The sequence below is a fragment of the Strix uralensis genome, chromosome 1 (genome assembly GCF_047716275.1).
Source record: "Strix uralensis isolate ZFMK-TIS-50842 chromosome 1, bStrUra1, whole genome shotgun sequence".
In the NCBI taxonomy this organism is placed as follows: Eukaryota; Metazoa; Chordata; class Aves; order Strigiformes; family Strigidae; genus Strix; species Strix uralensis.
The window spans coordinates 70,007,899-70,028,554 of NC_133972.1; the positions used below are offsets into that span (position 1 = coordinate 70,007,899).

At 37.2% G+C, this 20,656-nt stretch overlaps 1 protein-coding gene across 3 annotated transcripts in view; it reads right to left on the reverse strand.

The window, feature by feature from the left end:
* The window catches only part of TPPP (tubulin polymerization promoting protein), a 104,914-nt gene that overhangs the window by 51,315 nt on the left and 32,943 nt on the right, over positions 1-20,656 (reverse strand). For all 3 annotated transcript variants that reach the window (XR_012629146.1, XM_074870059.1, XM_074870053.1), the window contains exon 2: positions 7,687-8,001. Coding sequence is in view for 2 of the 3 variants with exons in the window: in XM_074870059.1 (XP_074726160.1) it covers positions 7,687-7,997 (311 nt within the window). In the remaining variant the exon portion in view is untranslated. The remainder of the gene's footprint in view (positions 1-7,686; positions 8,002-20,656) is intronic.

The window sequence follows — 20,656 nt, forward strand, 5'->3', positions numbered from 1 at the left end:
TGCTTGCTTGACTTCCTGCACATGGGAATGGACCATTCTTGTGCTCTGAGGAAGCTGTCTTGAAGATCAACCAGCTCTCCCGGGCCCCTCTGCCCTCCAGGGCAGTTTCCTGTGGGGAACTGAACAGGCCAAGATCTGCCCTTCTGAAGTCCAGGTTTGTAATTCTGTTGTTCACCTTGCTCCCTCCTCTCACGACCTTAAACTTTACAGTCACCTGGTTGCTGCAGCCAAGGCTGCCTCATCCTTTACATTTAAATCATCTTTAGTCCATGGAAAATGAGCGACAAAGTCTACATTGATGTTTAACAGTCCAGAAGATACTTGCTTGTTAATCAGTAAAATGAGGTAACTGTGTAACTAATGCAGATTTCACATAGCTGCTTTTATAAATGAGTAACAGGCTATTTTAAATGATAGTGCAATATGATGAAATTAGGCTGACTGGGGGGTGGGGGGAAGGGGGAAAAAACCCTCTAAAAACCCATAAGACATAACAGAGCCCTACTTCCATCTACATCAGTAGAAGTCCTTGTAGTGCACAAGTAGCTTATGCCACAAAGTGTGGCAAACACTAAGCAAGCTGCTCTGTAGTACCGTGTATGATATCATGCAGCATCCCATATCAGCTGGGAAATGAATCAGCCACCGCTGTTATCTATAGGTTTTCATGTGATGTCTAGTCATATGAAAAGGTGTTTTTAAACACCTTTGTAGTTATCACACATCATTAAGGATACAGAACTTCTCCATTTTGCATGCACAAAACAAGCCTGCATAATAGCAAGTGAATCTAAATCCATCCTTCTCATAAGTGATCATGGTTTTACTTTTAGAATTTATGCCTCTTGGTAGAAGGGGAAGAAGATTTGCTTTGTTTTTTTTTTTTAAATAAAAAGCCTTTCAAGTATAAAGTGCAAAAGGCAATATTATTTTTGGCTTCTCAGACAAGAAAGGAAATTGGATCTTAATTTCAATGAAAATAAAGTATAGATGATGTGGTAAAGAACACTTTCCGGTGTAACTCAACTACTTTTCTATCTATAACTGCATTACTTCACCATTTGCTTGGAACAGAGAGATTTATTAGCACAGATTATGTTCTGCATACCATTCTATATCCACTTAAAACTTATTTCCCGATGCAGACATATTAAAGTACACAAGTTCACTGTTATGCCTACTTCATGCATAAAGTAGGATTACACAAATCAGATTCTATGTCACTATTAAAAGGATCTCTCCATTAGGGAAGTAAAACACAATTTACAACTCCCATGTGCTTCATTTACATATAAAGACCACTTCATACCTATTCACATGTTTAAAAAATTTAAGAGAGGCTTCAGTAAAATCTCTGTTAAATACAAATTACTTCAGCGAAACCTCATGGAGAGATATTTATTTTGAATGAGTGCAGGTGTCAAAATACTACTCCCTTCAAATATATTAAGTAAGAAGTATCATAATTGTTCAATACAAAGAAAATATGATTATATTATAGTTGACAAATGGGGAAAACATGTACTTATTCTTGCCACGAGTTATGTTGCCAGCTGCTTAGAGCAAACATAATCCATTTTAATTCTTCCACAGTCTTGCAGCAATGGTGAACTACTGTTGAATTAAGACCCAGCTGGTCTCAGGTGGAAGCACTCCTGTAGAGACCTGACTGATCTAGACTGTGGGAACTAGGCTAAACAGCTGACCGTGCAAGATGTACTAAGGATAGAGCATGGGTGGGACTGCTCAAAAGTCAGGGCACAAAAAAGTGTGTTGTGAAGATTCTCCATGGGAACAAAACCTTCCTTTCTCAAAAAGATGGAGGAGTATTTTCTGGCCTTTAGAACACATGGCTTCCTCAGCAACAAGAAAACATGTCAAAGCAACATAAGAAACTATTAATGGAATTTGAGAGCACAATTATGCTTTCACTTGATCTTTTACCAAAAATATTTTAGAGGGTAAGGTATATTTACAAAGCTTGTGTAGATTAACTAGTCTTCAATAACAATCCAGTATAGAACCACAAAAATTTGTTTAAAATTTAACACATAGTAACATCAAAACAAACAAATGTTTCCATAGAGACAGCTACCTAAATAAATGCTCACAATGGATCCAAGGCGTGACGTCACCCAGGCCTGCCCGCAACCATAGTAACATGCCAGTGTAAACAGAAGTATTTTTATTTTTCTATCTAATAATGTCATAGAATTAGAAGTTTTATGGCAGTGCTTAAACCATATTCTTGCAGTGCTGAGTGGCAACACTTCTAAAATAAGAGCAGAGGTATTTATATCAGGGCTATTACTATTACCATATTAACTACATACAACATGTGGAGTATCTGTATGGCATAGCTAACATATCAAATTTCCCAGAGCAGTTGTTGACCCCAATAAACAATGACATTTAAGTTCCTAAGGCAACATGCCAAAATGTTGGTCCAAGATCAGGAACATGTATTCTTCTTGGGTATTCTGCTTTCCTTAATACAAAAACCCTGAACTTCTTAGACTGTTGTCTCACTGTCTTGCTGGATTAAGAAGAAGAATGCAGCCACATGTTGCTTTTCATACCAAATCCAGAACACTTCTGTGCCCTTCTCCTGTGTCACCAATGAGCTTGCTTCCTCCAAGACAACAAGATTCACTAAACCCATATTTACACTCTGCAAGCACAATGCAAGACACACAGTCTACAAACTTTTGCAACTCTGGAAGAGTAACATAAAAAGAAACAGTCAGTTAATGAGGAAAATTTCAAAAAAAGCAGGCAATTGTTTCATCTACTAAAAAGATACACATGGAATTCCCATTCTCATGAAAATCATCCAGTTTCAAATGCTATTGCATGTCTGTAAGTTCTATGTCTCTAAATTCAGTACACCCAGAATACATTATCACTCAATGTGCAAAATATAAAAGAAACATGTCTATATAAGGTTCAGATAGTATGTGAAAAATGAATGCTTGGAATGATCTAATATTACCAAGACATTTATACTAAACCCCTACATTTTAGCAGAAGCCTGAGCTACAGAGAAGTTGAAGTTATTATCATTACAAAAATGGTGAAATACTGGTTTTAGTCCTGTCATGAAAATTTCACATACAGTAACTTATGAAAACTTTCCTTCTCATAAAATATGATTATGACTTACCCTTGTCTTCAAGTATGGCAGTGAATTTAGGGAACAGTTAAAAAAATTACTTCCTATAAAGTATTTTTAGCATTCTTTTTTAAAACAATGATATGAGCAGTTTTTTCACAGAAGGGGTTGCCTCATTTTTGCCATTTAAAGAGAAAAAGCTATCCTGATACTAATTAGCAAAAGAACTTTTTACGTAACTTTAGGCAAGGAGCTAGCTTTGAAATAAAAATTTACCCTGCAACCATCATGTTACTGTTGTATGCAATCCAATGAACATGTGAAGAAAAGAGTCCAACATCTCAAGTTTTGACTGTGAAACTATAAAATACAGTAAGGAAAGCTTACTACATAATTGCATTTACAGTTATATACACTTTTGTTGGTTTTGCTCCATTTTAAATAGAGTTCTTCCCATAAGATATTGTAAAACTTTATAATTCACTCTTCACAATTTCTTTTGCTTTTCCAGGTGCAACATGCATAGAAAGATAACGATATTGTATGAAATGCCTTTATTGTATGTTTTTATAATCTAAAAATAAAAAAATTTACTTTTCTACTTATTATAGAAATTGCAGTCTATCCCAACTGTAATGATGCAATCCAAGTATTTGGCATAAATGTAGGTGGTTTTCCTCTGATCTCTAGGGGTGTAACTTATAAATATTCATACACATGGCTACTTACAAGTGGGCTTTGGCTTTTCAAGTAATTCCATCGCAAAATTCATTGCTGCTTAATTTCTTGTATTTTCTGAGATGACAATAGAAAGTTTTTAAAATAGAAAAGCAAAAAAAAAAAAGGGCAGAAAGACATCTATTAAATCAATTTTTAACACACAATAACTTATATTACAGTCCAAACTGGAAGGATTTGTGAGACCCTTAAGAACCAACAAATGACTGTTAAAAAAATCCTTGGGCAGGGGGAGAAAAGGAAAAGGGGGGAGATCTTTTCTTACCAAACAATGCAATTGTAGCAATTCATCTCTAATGTCTACTACTGTGCATTCTTTGCATTAGACCATTCATTCTTCTTATCCTAATGTACATACAAATGCTGTGCTTACATGAAGGCCTTCTGTGGACCTTTTATGCAAGATGAATAGCCAAATTACACTTCAGTTTGACCTGACATCCTCACACAGAAGGAAAAATGGCATTCTACATTTCTTATTTGTAACAAAGGTTCATCAGAATTTCCTCAATCTTTATAACAACATAAACTTAACCTAAAATGAACTAATCTCTGAAACACAGGCACATAATCCCAGCTTTGAAGAAGTATCACAGACTAATCAAATCTTTCAGAAGTTTTGTTCACCTGGTTAGGTAGAGGTGGGGAGGGGGGTGTTCACTCTACAAAAATGTCATTACTTCTCAGGATTGAACTGATAAAATCTCTCCTGCAGCAGAGAAAGTTACCAATCGGAGAATAAAACATTATCTTTCAGTAGCTCTTAGTTAAACATATCTGTTACTAATTTCCCTGTTAGTTTACCCTGACTATCAGCAACACATAGTTCCTACCTATTTTGCTAGTATTTGTAGCAGAACAATAAATGAAGCCTGGGAAACTCAGCAAGAGGACAAACATGGGTTTTATACAGAGACATAGTAATTCATAAATCCAAAGAACAATTCTACTCAATCAATTATTTTCTAGTGTTCCAGCAACATGTGCCATTGTCATAAACTTTAAGTATAGATGGCTAGAAAACAAATCCTGCTAAACACAGTAGCTTTCCAGTAACAGACCCAACAGAAAACCTGTTTGGAAGTTCTATCACAATACTGGATGACAATTGTAGTTGGGTATGACAATCATCTCTTCTTATCTTTTGGTGTGTTCCCTGGCCAAACTACAACTGCAAAGATTCACCAGCCCCACCTCACTGAACCACTATGGCTGACCATAAGAATCCCAGGCCAAAGTCCATCTTATGAGACGCAGCCTAGCTGAAGAACCTAAAACCGACAGTGACGCACAGAGCCTTCTGACAGCTGTAAGCATTACTCTTACTGGGGCATGGAAGCAGTACTCTGCACTTTCTGAGGAGTCGGAGATTCTTTCATAGGGTTTAATGTTTTTCATTCAACACAGATAAGGAAAAACTCGGGTTGTCAAAAAAAAACCTTAGCGCTCTGCTGGGAAAAAGCTTCTTGTAAAATGGAAATGAGTAAGAGTTTATTTTACGAGTATGTTTGTTTTGATACATCACCAAATCTATCATTATCCTTTAGCTTAGGGTTAAACGTGAAGCAAAAGAGGAAGCAAGGAAAAGCAGTTGTCTGAACACGCTCGAGAAACCCTGTATACTTAGCCTATGCATAAGCCTCCTAAGTTACAGCATATTACTAACACTTGAGTAACTAGAGCCATTAAATCTTCCCTTGTTAAAACTTAAAATATTATATGTGAAATAAATGTGATCTAGACTAAAAAGAATTGCTGACATACACTCTCAAGAATAAAAATGTAACAAAACCCAAACCCCAACACTTAAGAAAATGGGGAAGTATACCTACTGAAAGTATGCACATGAAAAAACAGACCCTCCTAATAAAGACAACAAATCTCAGCTATTATAAGTTTCCACATCTGCCATTTAAGCAATATTAACTTAAAAATAAAATAATTTTAAAAGAGAAGAATATATAAAATACATGTTATATGTACATGCACAGGTGAGGAGTGAGCATATAATTGATAAACAATTGAGAGAAAAATGCTTTTTCATTTGATGTAGTTGTCTTCTAAACTATTTAATACTAGAGAGAGGAAAAGATGGCGTGCTTTTTTGAAGAGAAATGACAACACTTCACAGCAGTCACGGGCGAAAGGTCTGAGAAACTGCTGAACAGGCACCTCGCCACAGAGGCAGAGACAAGAACCCTTGAGCTAAGACTGCTGAACCGGAAGGGGATACGCTGACATTCCCCTTGAGCCTCAGATCCTCACCACCTCACAACTCATTCCTGGAGAACAGGACTGGGTTCCTTCTACCCCAGCAGGCACCAAAACTGATACTTCTTTATATCTGCTAATGTTTCATAACTGTTTATGCCATATCATGGGGTTGTCCTATCACTAACTTGCCCAGATACCAACAGAAGAAAGTAGCACGAAGACTTATTATTTCCTGTGATGATAGATACAGAGAAATTTTTAAGTCTGTGAAAGCCAAAGGAAATTTGAAAATGAATGCCAGCATTGTCTATCATAGATCAAGAAAGAAACAAACAACCCTACAGCCTAAACGTCCATTTCAAATAAGCTACTTCACTGATAGTATACCCAATTCTGACAACACAACTTCCAAAAAAATACAAGTAGGGACTCAAAGAGAAAGTGGACTGATACAAAAACAAGAGGATTGGAGTGTGCATATATAGTGTTTTCAACTGCCTAAAGAAGAGCCCTCAGGAGAAAAGACAGACAGACAGACAGACAGAAAGACAGAAATCAAATAAGTAATGTCATTCTAACTGTGCATGTTATACTGAACAACCTTTCAAGATCAAGGGGCCTTTTCTTCTCTGCCTTTCTATGCTTTGATGCACACTAAAGGGTCAGTGCTTGTAGCAAGTTTTCCCAACTACCCTTGTACGCAACTCAGTTTGCATGCCCTCCCCAGCATTACAACCACAGTAGTTGAGAGCACAAGCCAAATAAACGTTCCTACAACCTACAATTAAGGGACACTTCCTTAAAGCCTGTCCCTCAACACAAGGAGGTGTGAGACAATTTAAACAAAGCTATTGGATACCAGGGGGAGGGGAAAGGTGAAAATGTTCCAATTCCACGCATAAAATTAGAACAAAGAAAATTATCTGAGGCTTCATACAGAATATGCCAGAAGAGTTGAATGTCTTCCCTTGGATTCGATGAGTTTCTGGATCAAGCCTGCCTAGGTTTTCAATGTGGGGAGAAAGTTTCACTAAAGCTCCAGTCTGCTTACAAGAATAAGCTAGGACCACTGAGATAATCCTAACCTATTAATCACTGCCATGGGTCTGCATCACAAATTCACCATCAGTTTGGCATGGCCCTACATTTTAAACTTGAGTAGGTGTTGTACTGGACATCAGGACTGTTAGAATAATGGCTTTAAGTACACATCCTACCTTAGCCTCAGTCCTCTGAGGCTGCGTTTTGGCAAGAGGTAAAACTACATCCTGACTTCATTCAGATATCCTTCAGGAAACATTCATATAATTTATTACAGTAAAAAAAAAAAAAAAACACCACGGTGTCTTTGAATAACCTGCACTTGTCCTGATCACATCATACCTCTTTCCTCTTTGTACAGCATAAGACCTATGACACTGAAGTCACTTTAAGATAGCAGGACAGAAGCTGAAAGCTGTACCTTCAGTCAAAGAAACACAGTTTCATAAAAGAACAAGAAAGAGATTGATTGTGGCAAAGACATACAGTGACTCACATCTGTAAGCAACAGAAGATAAATTTAGATGATATCTACAAAACATGTCGGGGAGACAAAGAAATGATTGCATAAAGGAACTTACTTGATTTTACTGAAGACAATGTCAACATCTGTGATTGTCACATTCTTCCCATCTATCACATGACAGTCCTTACATAGCTTTGACCAGTTCTTCCCATGCATTTCTTTTCCTGTGGCTCTTGTATCACCATGGATGGCAAATTTTCTAAAGGCCTCTTCCAGAGCACTTATTTCTCCTGCCATAGCTCCCTCATGGGAGCTGTTGGAATCATAGGATAACCGTTTTGCTGCTCGGTCCTTTGCTGGATCTGAAGGAGACTTTGGAGGAGTCTTATTCACAGGTTTGGTTGACTTCGCTTTATTGTCAGCCATTGTGCTACAAAGAAGAGGAGGGTAAACTCATTACATTAATTTGCACTAATTTACTTTCTGTTACGCTACAGGCTACAGTCCATACCACAAAGTATGAATAAGTGGTATATAAAGTTAGCAAGAACTCAGTGCCCTCCACCATCAAACAACAGTCTATACATAGAACTATGTAACTCTGCCCATCTAGAAAAAAATTCTAGCATATTAAAAAAAAAAAAAAAAGAGTCAGGGAAAGAACATTCCAAAATAGGGCACAAACCTAATTTCACCGTCATTACATCAGCCAACAAGAGAACACAGTGTTTGCTTCTTTTTTTTTTTTTTTAAATGGCAATCACCACAGCCACTCTACTGATTCTAATAAAAGTATGCCCTTTACATTGTAGGCATTACTACCTACTTGTATTTCTGAAGTTAAAAAAAAAACAATCCTTTATTTTCTGGACTGTGGCTTTTTTTTTTTTTAATTGAAAAATGAAATATTTGGAAATTGCAGCAAAAATATTAATGTTATAACCCTTATGTTATATAATGAAAGGTCTAACAAGGAAGGAAGCCTCAGAAATGCTTAGACATTCTCTTGTTAACAAAACCATTCATTTCTCAAGTTTATGCCCAAAGAACTGTAGCTGTGGAATTAATTTGGAATGAACACAACTATGATGCAGGAGCACTGAGAAGGGATGTCATTACTGCAAAGAACAACTTTCAGATTAGCCTATGTTCATGTAGGACAGATTTGCCTTTTAAAAGAAACGTTAAACTGAGCAACAGAACACTAAAGTTATTTTCAGGTGTCTTCATAAAGAAAAAACTCCTAACACGCCAGAAGCATGGCACAGAAGCCTTTGCCTTCTGCCCATCCACTCTTAGCTTAGCAGAAGTAAGAGCACTGAAAAGCCATGGGATAGGATACACTGTGTGCCTGTCCCAACAGCTACATGCAGACTGTTGCCCTGTTACAAATTTTAACCCATAAAGAGGTGCTTCAGATATCAGAAGTTTGGCAAATACTGGATAAGGGCTGGAAAGCCCACCATACTTACCATGTCCATTCTTCTAAAGTCACAGACGTACATGGTAGGCAACTAACGTATGCAAAGATTGGTATGTATTTCTAGTTAAGGTTTTATTTCTGCATCAGATGGAAAGTTCTTTTGGCTTATATACTGTACTTCAATACAAACTCTTCAGCAATGGAAACAATTCTAAAATTCTACCTCTTCCAATATGGCTTAACCTCTATCACTTGCACAACCAAGGCATACCTTTTCCTGCACGCTGCAACAGAACTAACCATAACTACCTGCTATGCAGCAGTTATTGTTAAGCTTCATTATTAGAAACAACCCTTTAACAAAAACTATACTAAAGGGCCTTTTTTCTTTACACTTGAGCAAATGCAGCATGGCCAAAGCACTACTGTCTATTTTGAAAATATTCAAGTAAATGCTTAAAAATCTTGTTGTATCTTTAGCCTGGGGATCCTTCTGTTTTGTTTACACTGTCAGCACAAGTTTTGGCCAAAAAAATAAAAATGCTAAATTAAAATTAATGTGACAGGAATTTACTAACTGTAGCTTGAAAATTATATGTGCACCTATGAAATAAAAAGAAAAGCACAGAGGGGAGGAAAAAAGAGTTTGAAAATTTGAAGTTCATTAAAAAGTTAAAAATGTAACCAATTCCCATTTCTATTTTCTTTGCACCCTGTCTGCTCTCCAAAGAACAGTAATTTTACCTCAACAAACTCTTCTGAAAGTCTCCCAACACTGAAACTCCAAAACAATAAGCACACACAGTAAATTGTAAGCTACTGCAAGTATTACAGATGCATACATTTTTAACAAAAGTGTCTAGATCAGTCTAAACTGGCTGATTCATCAGGCTACACACGTTCTTTTGTTATGAAAACAGTGGTGAGAAAACTTAAGAAGAAAACAAAAACACTGCTGACACAATCTATGCAAAAGAGAATTACGTTAAAAATCAGATCATGAAGACCTATGATCTACCTCCACCTTTGAGGAAGCTTGACTTCCAAAAGCAGAAGTCTCTTCCAAGCTTGCACCATTTCAAATCCACTGGAGCTGGAAACCAGAACCAGAAATTTTCCAAGCTAACACTAACTGGCTAGAGAAAGAAAGAAAGGAAAAGAGTACACATCAGCAAAAAGCAAAGCCTGTATTTTAATGTCTGTACAGGATATTAAAAAGCAAAGTTACCTCTGTAAGCAATTAACAGGACAAAAGAAGGTGGAGATCTTCTATAGAAAGGTATATACAGTTACCATTTTGCAATTTTATCTTGTGCCAAATAAACCTTCTAAGAGATTTTTGGGGATAGATCCCTCTTGCTCTTAGCAATTCTGTCAAGCAGCTATGCTCGATGTGAATATCCTTGAAAGATATAATTTCACGGTTTACAAACTATAAGCAAGAAAACGTGTGCCACTCTGTCTCATCTGAAATTAGAAAAAAATAACCACATGCCTACATTTTGAAGTATCTCCTGAACAAAATCTTTCTTTAGCTGCCTTGCTGTCCAACTTTGCCTAATCCCATCTCACCCCTAACCATAACTCAATGTTGCACAGCACAGCAGAAATGTGCTTTAAAAAGCAACTAGTGATTTCAAATCATAAGCTGAAACCCACACTTGAAAGGGCTCTGATTTTCTGAATCGTGTGATTTTTTTTAAAAAGACTACATTATTTTTTGTCCGTAATACTGTCTTATACTGTCTTCAATATGACAGCTACATCTTGAAAATATTTTTTACTTACTTTCAGTTGCTAATAAATTAAAAGTTTATTAACATGGTATAGGAAAAATACTTAAAGGAACATATTTGGCCTTGAGAAAGATAGTTCACTTCTAGACTTAGTTCTCTTGGACATCAATAAATGAACTTTGTATTGGGGTGTTTTGACTAGTTCTGGGCAGGGGGGGAACATGACACACACTATAGAAAAGGCTTCAGTTTTGAATGGTGAAATGTGGTATGCAAAGCAGACTCATTTCAAAGAAATCCTCACCATCTAAAGCAGAAGGTTAAGGATAGATTAAAACTAGGGCTCTGCTGTGGTTGCCAAAATTGTCATGGATACTCCTTTTCTTGTTGAACTGTAATTACAGTTTACTTGTTAAAATCCCACATAACAGCATGAAATTTACTAAAAAGAAGCTGCCTGATTTATGAAAATACTGACCCAGCCTCAACCTAAAATTTTGTTTCTTGACACTACAAACAACAGACTCTTTAATATACTATATTAGAAGGTAAAGAAATGCACAACACAGGATATGAAATCAGGTTTTTAATAGGGTCAGCTCCTTTAACTATTTTTAGTTATTAGAGACAAGGAAGGAGATCATGCCATATTGAAGAAACGATCTCTTAAAAAGAAATACAGAATAACCTGCTTACCAAAAACTCAAGATCAAATGCAGTTTTGAGTCTTCCTTACCCTTTTTCCCCTGGAGAAAGGGATCAGAACATGCTTGCTAGCTTCTGCTAGAAGTAAAGACTAGCAGTAATTTGGGGAGGGGCCACAGCAGCATGATAGGTGGAAGTGAAAAAAGAAAGTAACTAAAATACCAGTTCTAAAATTCAGTAAAACAAAATTAAGCCACTGTTCAAAAGCATGAGCTGCGTAGATGCTGACTGTAACAATTACAGCTAAGCAAAGAAACAACTTTCATCACCATACAAAAAGTCTAATATGCACACAGTTAGATAATACTATATTTCCAGTGCCAACAGAGGGAAGGAAGGCGAGACTAGTCACCAGTCCCATCCTCTCCAGATACTGCTGGCTCCAACCTAGCAGGTCCACATCACCAAAAGCAGCCATAGAAGACATTAAGAAAGAGATATAAGTAGATGCTAGAGTTCAGAAAGCTTTGTGAAAGAACAACTTCCAAAAAAAAAAAATGGAGTTCCAGAAATCCACGAAATATTTAGACAACTAGGTGGGGTGTTTATGAACTGCTATAGCCTGTGTCATGTAATACTCATTCAGTATCATGAAAAAAACAGTTCTTGTCCCTTCTCTGCCTCTGCAATAGGTAAATAATACAGCATATTATACAGACAGAGAATAAGCTAGGGATCAAACTGACTGAGGTCATGACTAACTCATGCTAAAATAGACCGAAAGCGCAGATCTGTGTTCTCAGCACATGCCTAACCCATTAGAAAAATATGGTTTTCTCATATCATCAAACTTCCTTTCAGCCAGAGACTACAATACATACTACTCATCTGCAGGCAGACAGCTAGGAGAACTCCCCTAAATAAAGTCACATATTAATCTGGATTCTTCCAAAAATGAGGGGACACCCAGCTATTGTTTCTGTGAATTCCAGTTGTTGATTCTCCATGAATACTAGGTACATATAAATAAGCCCAAAGGCTCAGTACTGACCAACTGTCAGCTCTACTGGAAGATTTATATTAACTTACACTCTTTCACTTACCCACATTCTCTCTAGGTGTCAACATATTGCAAGAATTCTGGTGCAACTTTGATTTCGATTTGGGAGAATTGCTCTTAGAAGCAATCACCTCTTAGCTCCAAGAAGGAGGACCTGAAGACTTACTAAAACCCAGGGTATTTTTGCCAGCAACTTCAGCAGCTTATGCAACTCTATGGAATATACATGTATCCTACCTGGTCAGAATTCAGCAACACCTTCCCTGCTCTGTTCCCGAGAACTAACGCACGGCTAATCTGCTCACGAAGTGCAGATAGATTAGTATTTGTAAAAGAAGTTAGCACTGCTGCCATGTCACACACAGGGAAACCAAAGCAGAGGGATGAAGAAACATGCCTTCTGCTGCCAGAGTTCAGAACATAATGAGGACCCTGGGGGCCATACTCCACACTGCTTTCATTATTGGGCCACATAAAGCAGGTGCATGATTGTATGGAGTGCTCTGAAGAACCAACGTTCTCTGACTCTGTGGAGGAAGTATAAATATAGTCTCACTAGCTGCAAATGTATTAAACCAGTTTATGATCTCCACACCAAAAAATGCTTTTCCAGGAAAATCAGCAGGAAACTATCAAAAGTGTGAATGCCTAGCTTTTTGGGCTATACCATGTACTTTCTCACCTGCCTTGTCTAGCCTGCCTCTAGCATGCTAGGAATATTCTGTCCCAATGCAAGTTCAATTGCTTTCATTTGCAGCAAGTATTACAAAACCAGTTTTTAATAGAAGTCCTCCTGCAGCACTAACTGCCACAGAAATGAATAAAAGTGTGTTTGTCTAAGACAGCACAAAAGACTAGATAGAACATTATAGTACTTATTACAGCCTCAGATACAATCCAGTTAATAGAACAGGCAGATTATTTTACAAGTTCATTTTTTACAATATTTACCAACCAAGAATTGGCTAAAACGAAGTCAAGAGTCCTGTGAACTAAGGCAAACTTTCAGCTCACGCTTTTTAATGGCAGAAAGCATTCAAGCATCAAGCAGGCCTCTCTTCAGGAGACTGCTGAGATTAATGAATTTGGAGAAAAGATACAATGGCACAGTTGCCATGCAATAATGATATTACTAACATCTACTCACTGTAATGCTCACCTTTGCATATGCCAACCTTATGTCTCACATGCAACACCTAGCTCCATTGCAACTTGCAACACAACTCCACCAGACCCCAAAGTTATGTTTACACTGAGCATCAGGGTCATGCTCTAGCTAAAATCCAAAGTCTGCAGTACAAATTCCTCATCTTGAGCCCAAAGACAGTAACTAGGATAAAATAGCCCTAAAATGGAATATCTGCTCAAGTTCTCAATATTATCCCTGATCCCTCCCTAAATTCTTAACCCCTTCTATCATATGCCCCAGACAACTAAGAAGCAAAAATCTACAAATTCTGTCCTTTACCTTCTTTTGTTCTGCAATTCCCTTTGTTGTTGTTTTTACGCAAAGTCCAGGGTTCTACTTTGCTTACAGTTGCACCATAGAGCTTTGGTCACAAGGTAGAGTGGAGATGGTACCCTAACTGTACCCTAAATATCCACCAAGATATAATCCAAAACAGAGATTCCCCAGACAGTCCTTTTGCAACTTCCTCGCCACCCAGCAATTCTATTGTACATTTTGTCTCCATGATCCGTCAAATGAGAAGGGCAAGTAGGTAATCCACAGCACAAACCCTAGACTTACAAAGATGCTGTTCTACTATTTGCAAAATGTCACCAGCAGGTTAAAAAAAAAAATCTTTCAAGCACTCTATTCCATTTTTGCTAGTCCTTAAACCAAGTATGAGTATGCATGCTTTCCAACACTCTCCCTCTTTGTAATGGGTATTCAGACCAAAAAATTCCCTAGCTCATGAGTGAATTTCATCCAACTATTCTTCCTTGCATCCTCATCTTCCAAAGTGGGGAAAATAGATTAATCTGCAAAAGCATCTATACATCTATTTAGCTGGCCAAGAAAAATAGGATTCTCAGTTCAGACAGATAGCATCTCTCATGTATATGATCACACCAAAAATTTGAATGAATGCTCAAGAAAACAGTAACCAGGAATCTACTGATTTTATTGAGAACTAGAAATAAAGTAGGGGGAAAGGAGAGAGATGGTGGACCCCTAGCAATGCAGGTAAGGCAGCCAGCAAGTTGAGATAAGTCCAATATTACATAAAGATTTGAAGAATCATATGTTGCTAACATTAACCATTTTACTTCTGTTTTAACCTACTATAAGCTTCCTATTTCCACACCATTCTCTTACAAATGCATCAGCCTCAACATCTCTACATCTATATTCTCAGCTCCTCAGCCTAGCCAAACTACCAGCCTTCCTAACTATACTTCTTAGATGGTCTTAAACCTGAAAGGTCATTGGCTTTTAGAAAATAGGCGTATTACAAAGAATTCTGCCCACAGGCACACAACCCAGTAGCTCTATGTTAATTGTTACTTGTTTTTACCTTTCATTCTCCCGCTAATCATTCCTGCACATGCAAGTGCTTAAGGTGTAATTTTTACCAGAATCGGTTTCTCCACTGTCAGTAAAACTTATCCACTACACCACAAATAGTTGCCATCCAATATTTCTTAAGATCTTCCAGCCAATCCAGAGCAAAAAAGAAAGTAACTCTTCAATGAGCATGAGAGGTGCTATTTTTATGAGTGAATTGGATTCATAACATTATCAAATTGTACAAGGCATTTGAATTTGTCTGACTGCATCTGTTTTATTTTAGTACTTGATCTATCCTCCTCATGTTTTAAAAATGTTACAGAATTGCAGTTAAAGGGAATTCTCATTTATTTTCTGTCTGTAATTACTTATGCCAAATAAAAACAGCAGAGACAAAGTACAGCAGATGGAATCTTTTTCCCACATTTTTGCATAAACATTCAAGCTGAGGGAAGGGATAAACAGCTGGAGAAATGCAACATCCTCCTGATAAAATGCAATGCTTTAGACAATGCTCTTAAAGCTTCCCTCAACCTTCCTTCACAGCTATCAGTAGGAACCAGAGTTAAGGCATTTCTCCTCTGAGTTCTGCTCTGGGCATATTTCTCCACATGTGGTGCTCAAGTGAATGAGAGCCACCCATTTTCCCTAGCATGTAACACAGAAGGAAAATGAGCAGAGAACACTGCAGACCAAGCAAAGCTAACACAAATCTATCTACATTTAAACCCATCTCTACTTAAAGAAAATTAAATCCTTTCATAGGCTTTATGAGGAACCGCATGGCTGAACCTCAAGTTCTCTTAACAATATACCTGTATCTAGCACTCTGGACAAGGGCAAGGCTGGCTAGATCATACAGCTACATTAAGACCTTCAAGCAGGACACACACAAAGTAACAAAAAAGATGGTATCTCAAGTTGTCCAATGTTTCTCCTTAGCAAAACAGTATTTCAGACTGTGATGAAGTTACATATGCCATTGAAGGAACAACCTTAGAAATCACATTATCGAGTGCAGAGATTATTTTGATTGCTGACAAATGGCTGTTACTGTTCTTTTTCTGAAAACTATTGCTATCTGCCTACATATTTACTGCAACAATATCACTTATATACAAAACTAAGTTTAGTTCTTAGTAAATTGCATTCCTCCATTCCAAAGAACCACCTCATCAAATATCACCTTTTTATATAAGCATAAATGAATCACCTATACACATAGACACACACATCTTTACCAGCAATAGTTGTTAGAACTTTTCTTCTGAAAGACACATGTTCACCCGACAACACTTAAAATTCCTTATCTAACTAAATAACTCTTAACTAGCTCTACAACATACTGTAATACCACCATGTCACTTACACAAGGTTTCCATTATGAAGGCAAAAGCATAAATACAGGCATCCACCACACATTTATGTACTGGTAAACTCTTATCGTGCATTTTTTTCCATTATGTGGCTATCCCATTTGAGGATTCCACTTACTAAGTATCCATCCTGAGCTCTGCTGGGCTGCTATTGATGGTAGATGAAGAAATAATCTGGACACAAATATTCTGCAATTCCACACGTAGGCAAGGATACAAGACAGTGTCTAGAACAGCCTTCACAGAACAAAACGAATATGACACTGATTAAAGCACAACAAAAGAGGAGCCTCAACTGTTTAGATGAGGTATTTTTTCATGGTGTATCAACAAAAGACTTGGGAATCACAGATCCAAGAAGTCTAGAACACAACAGCTGCTCTCCACAGTAGTTAGTCATACAATTAATTTACAGCTCCAAATAACATGCTGGGCCTATCATCACTTTTGGATTAGTCGAGCACAGGTTCCCAGACTTGTAACATTGCAACTGGAGAGTTTGCTTCTTCATACACTATGCATTGCCCCTCCCGCCACCACATCCAGAGCAGACTAGTAATTTGAACTTCAATAGAACCCTTTCAAAATATTTCTGCAAAAGCAATGAGTAATGAAGATCCACTCCGTGAACAAAGACCAGAGATTGTACAGCAAGGAGATCACTTCAAACATCAGTAAGACAGGGGGCTTTATGTACCACGTATAGATAAAAATACCAAGAGAACCACAATGATGCTATTGATAGGGACAGAATTAGATCAAACAAAAATTGACCTAACAGACTCACAAGCCTTGAAAGCACTGTAAGATTTAATAGTCATAAAGCATCACCTCTGATCAAAGAACTGGAGATGGTATGAGCTACAAAATCATGAGACGTTTTACCATGAGAGACTTAAAGAATTCCACCAATGTAATTTGTCAGGTAATTGAAGTCACTTGACTGAGGTATCCAAATAACCTGTGTAGAGAAACTGCATCACGTACTAAATGGCTCTGTACTGTGAAAGATACCAAAAAACTCAACAGCTTAAAATTCAGGTTACACCAATGCAAATTAGAAATAAGACTTCCTTAAGGAGACACAATCAACCACTGGAAATACTAAAGGTAACTTCCAAGAATAGCTGCAAATACTTCACATCCTGATGTCAGCACATTAGATTTCATTTAATATATAACATACACTTAGTCAAGCATCTCTGAAAGATAGATTTTTATGAAATGTTAGTGGTCCCAGATAACTAACTGAAAATAACTAACACATGAGTCAGATTAGATTGTCTAAAGATCCCTTATGTTCTTAAAGTCTGCTGCTTCAGTTTTGTCTGAATCCAAAAAATAAACTAACCTTTAATAACAGATTTTCTTCAACTACCCACAGCTCAATACAAAATAGGAGGGGAATACTTCCCTTGCTAAATCATCAGTAACTTCTTTCACATCTATAAACTCCTGTAAAATGAACTGTCTGGGTACTGGTCCTTTTGATAGTGAAATCAGATGAGACAGGCAGATGCAGATTTGTTTTTAATTTAAAAATAAGTAGTTATCAACAATGAAATAAAGCTTTTGTGAACAAGACCTCTTACCCTTTGAATTTCCATTGCAACAATTTCCTTAGCGCTGATCCATTCCTCAATTGTGCATTTAAGAACTTGTTTGAACTAGGACTGCATCCCTCAGAGACTCAAGCAAAAACTGTTACATCCTTGATTCTTATTTTAAGTTTCTCTGTGCTTATTTTGCCGAATGCTCCAATATTTGAACACTGTCACACAAGCATTTTCTTGAGATTAGCCAAACTGGGCAAGAACTACCTTCATAAGATTATTTAATACAGTTGTACTGCAGATTCATTTTTGACTTTTCATCTTCCACATAACACATTGAAGCTTTGGTCTGCATACTCTTGGTTTCTAGCTCTTGGTTTTCTATCCAGGACGTATCACACACTCAGGACACCATGAGGCAGGGGAAAGATGAGGAGGAAAAAAGAGGAGGGAACCTTAAGACAACTAGTACAAGTAAGAACCTAGGCTTCTCCACATCTGCCTTAGAGTCTTGACACAGCTAAGATTCCCTCTTAGCAGGAGCAAACTGAATTGTCCACCCACTACACATAACAAGTAACAATAGAGAAAACCTTCCCATCTGTTTTGATGGACATACCACAGCCAAGAAAAACGACCAGCACAAAAATCAGTCTGTTCTGCTCCATCAACACTTGAGATAAACACCCATTCAGAAAAAGAGTCCTGAAACCTGAACAGGCTATGTGTACTTGTCCTCAACCACATGTACAGGCCCTGTGTACTTAGACCATATTTATTTTATATCAGGGTATTTTACCAATAACATCCTCTCAATGTACAGTTACTTTCACTACTATTTCAAAAGTATTCCAATAACCAGACTCCACTGTAATGGGAAATTCTTGCAATACTTCTATGTAGGGGCAATTTGGGATGGGCAGGACAATGCATTCACTAAGAAATCTCCTTCTGCAGAAGGTGTCTTTGTTACTACCCATTTTTTGTGGGTTTAGGCACATGAGGGAGATAAGAGGAAGAAAGAGCTAAAACAGCTTATAGAAAACATTGCAGAAAAGTCAAAGCATATGATTTTACCTGTGTAACTCTTTGATTTTGAAATTAAAACTCCATTTCAAAATTTTTAAGAGTGACCTTAAATTTAAAGAATGCTAAAAATTAAGTAGCCTGAATATAAAATGTTTCATATTAGGTCAATTCAGATTTTCTAAATTTTATTTCAACTTTCAGCATTTACTCAAGGTCAGTACATTTAAAAATCTTCTCAAACCAAGCCTTTATTCACACATCCCAGGAGTGCCCTTTGATACCAGAACTTTCCTCAGAGAACCGTGCAAGTCTTACAGTAAGTTCTACAATTCCCTTTGCTCTAACATACGATAAAGAGAAAATACATAGCTGGATAATGCACACACATGTACCAATGTATCCTTCTTAACAACATCTGCGTTACCTTTTTTGTGCCACTTACAATGTCTTGTTCTGCATTTTGGATCATAATATTTTGGGGGCCAGGCCCAAGTTTCTGTTCCGTGGTTATATTGCACCTAACACATTAGTTAAGGTCCCTGATCACAGCTCCCAGACACTATGGCAATACAAACAGTAAGCAAAATATTTCAACTAACTGTCAGAGGCAACTAAAAGCTCTTATGCCCATAGTAGTCATGCCAGTATGGCAGAGAAGCACTAGGCGTGAAAATTACATACCTGCATTTAATTTCAGTTACGCATGACATAAAAATGGGCTTTGGCAGGAGAAAAAAAAAAAAACCCAACCTGTTTGTTGCTTGCTGAAGAGTCCATTTCATTTATGCAAGGGCTGCAAGCAATATGCATGTACAAATAGAAACGACATGACATCATCGAGTGACTGCACCATAGGAAAGACTGCTCTTGTTACAAATTTTTCAGTGATACAGGCTTGTGAATACAGTCACATTCTCACAGTGAAGAATTACAAAATCGACGGATGCAAAGCAAGAAAAATATCTGATATTATCTGGATTTGTATCTTACCATCTGAGAGCAAGTTATCAAGTTTAAACACTGTACAGTGTATTCTCGAAAGCATTCTGATATATATTAAGTATGATTAATTGCCTCTACCTATAATCAGAATACACTAAACATAAATTGACATAACTGACTGCCTCCATCCTTAAAAGAGCCCTTTTTTTTGTTTTTTTCAAATTAAGCTCAAGGTACAAGATGTAAAAATAACTTCTATCATACAGCTGCTTAGAGAAAATAACTGGAATGAATATAACTACCATAAAAATTAACTAAAAAGACATTTTTCACCACAGTCAATCCAGAGTGGGCACAGAAACAACTACTTGCTGGATATATATTTCCATTTATAAAGATCTTTTCTTACATTTACAAGGGTCAAGTGCAAGCACCGCAGGAGATTCCTATGTGAACTTTATCTGCAATCTGATCCTTGCATGCCATGCTGTCTAAGCATTACACTGTACTATGATTTAATACTGGACATGCACTTCAGCAGTTACAAATTATGGACTATTTAAAGGCATATGACACTGACCCAGAGAGGTACAAAAGCATTCAAAACGGCACTTTATTTTGGTTTTGGAAGGGGTGAGGTTGAGCTGCGGTAGGGCCTCTAGAAAACAAAATTTGAAAAAGAAGTCGCTCATCACTAAAGGAGTAAAAAAATGGCCATTGACAATTTAAAAATAGATAAATTGTATACACTTGATAAACAGTCATGCTATTTTAAGCCTGAGACTATGAAAGAGTATAGGTATCTC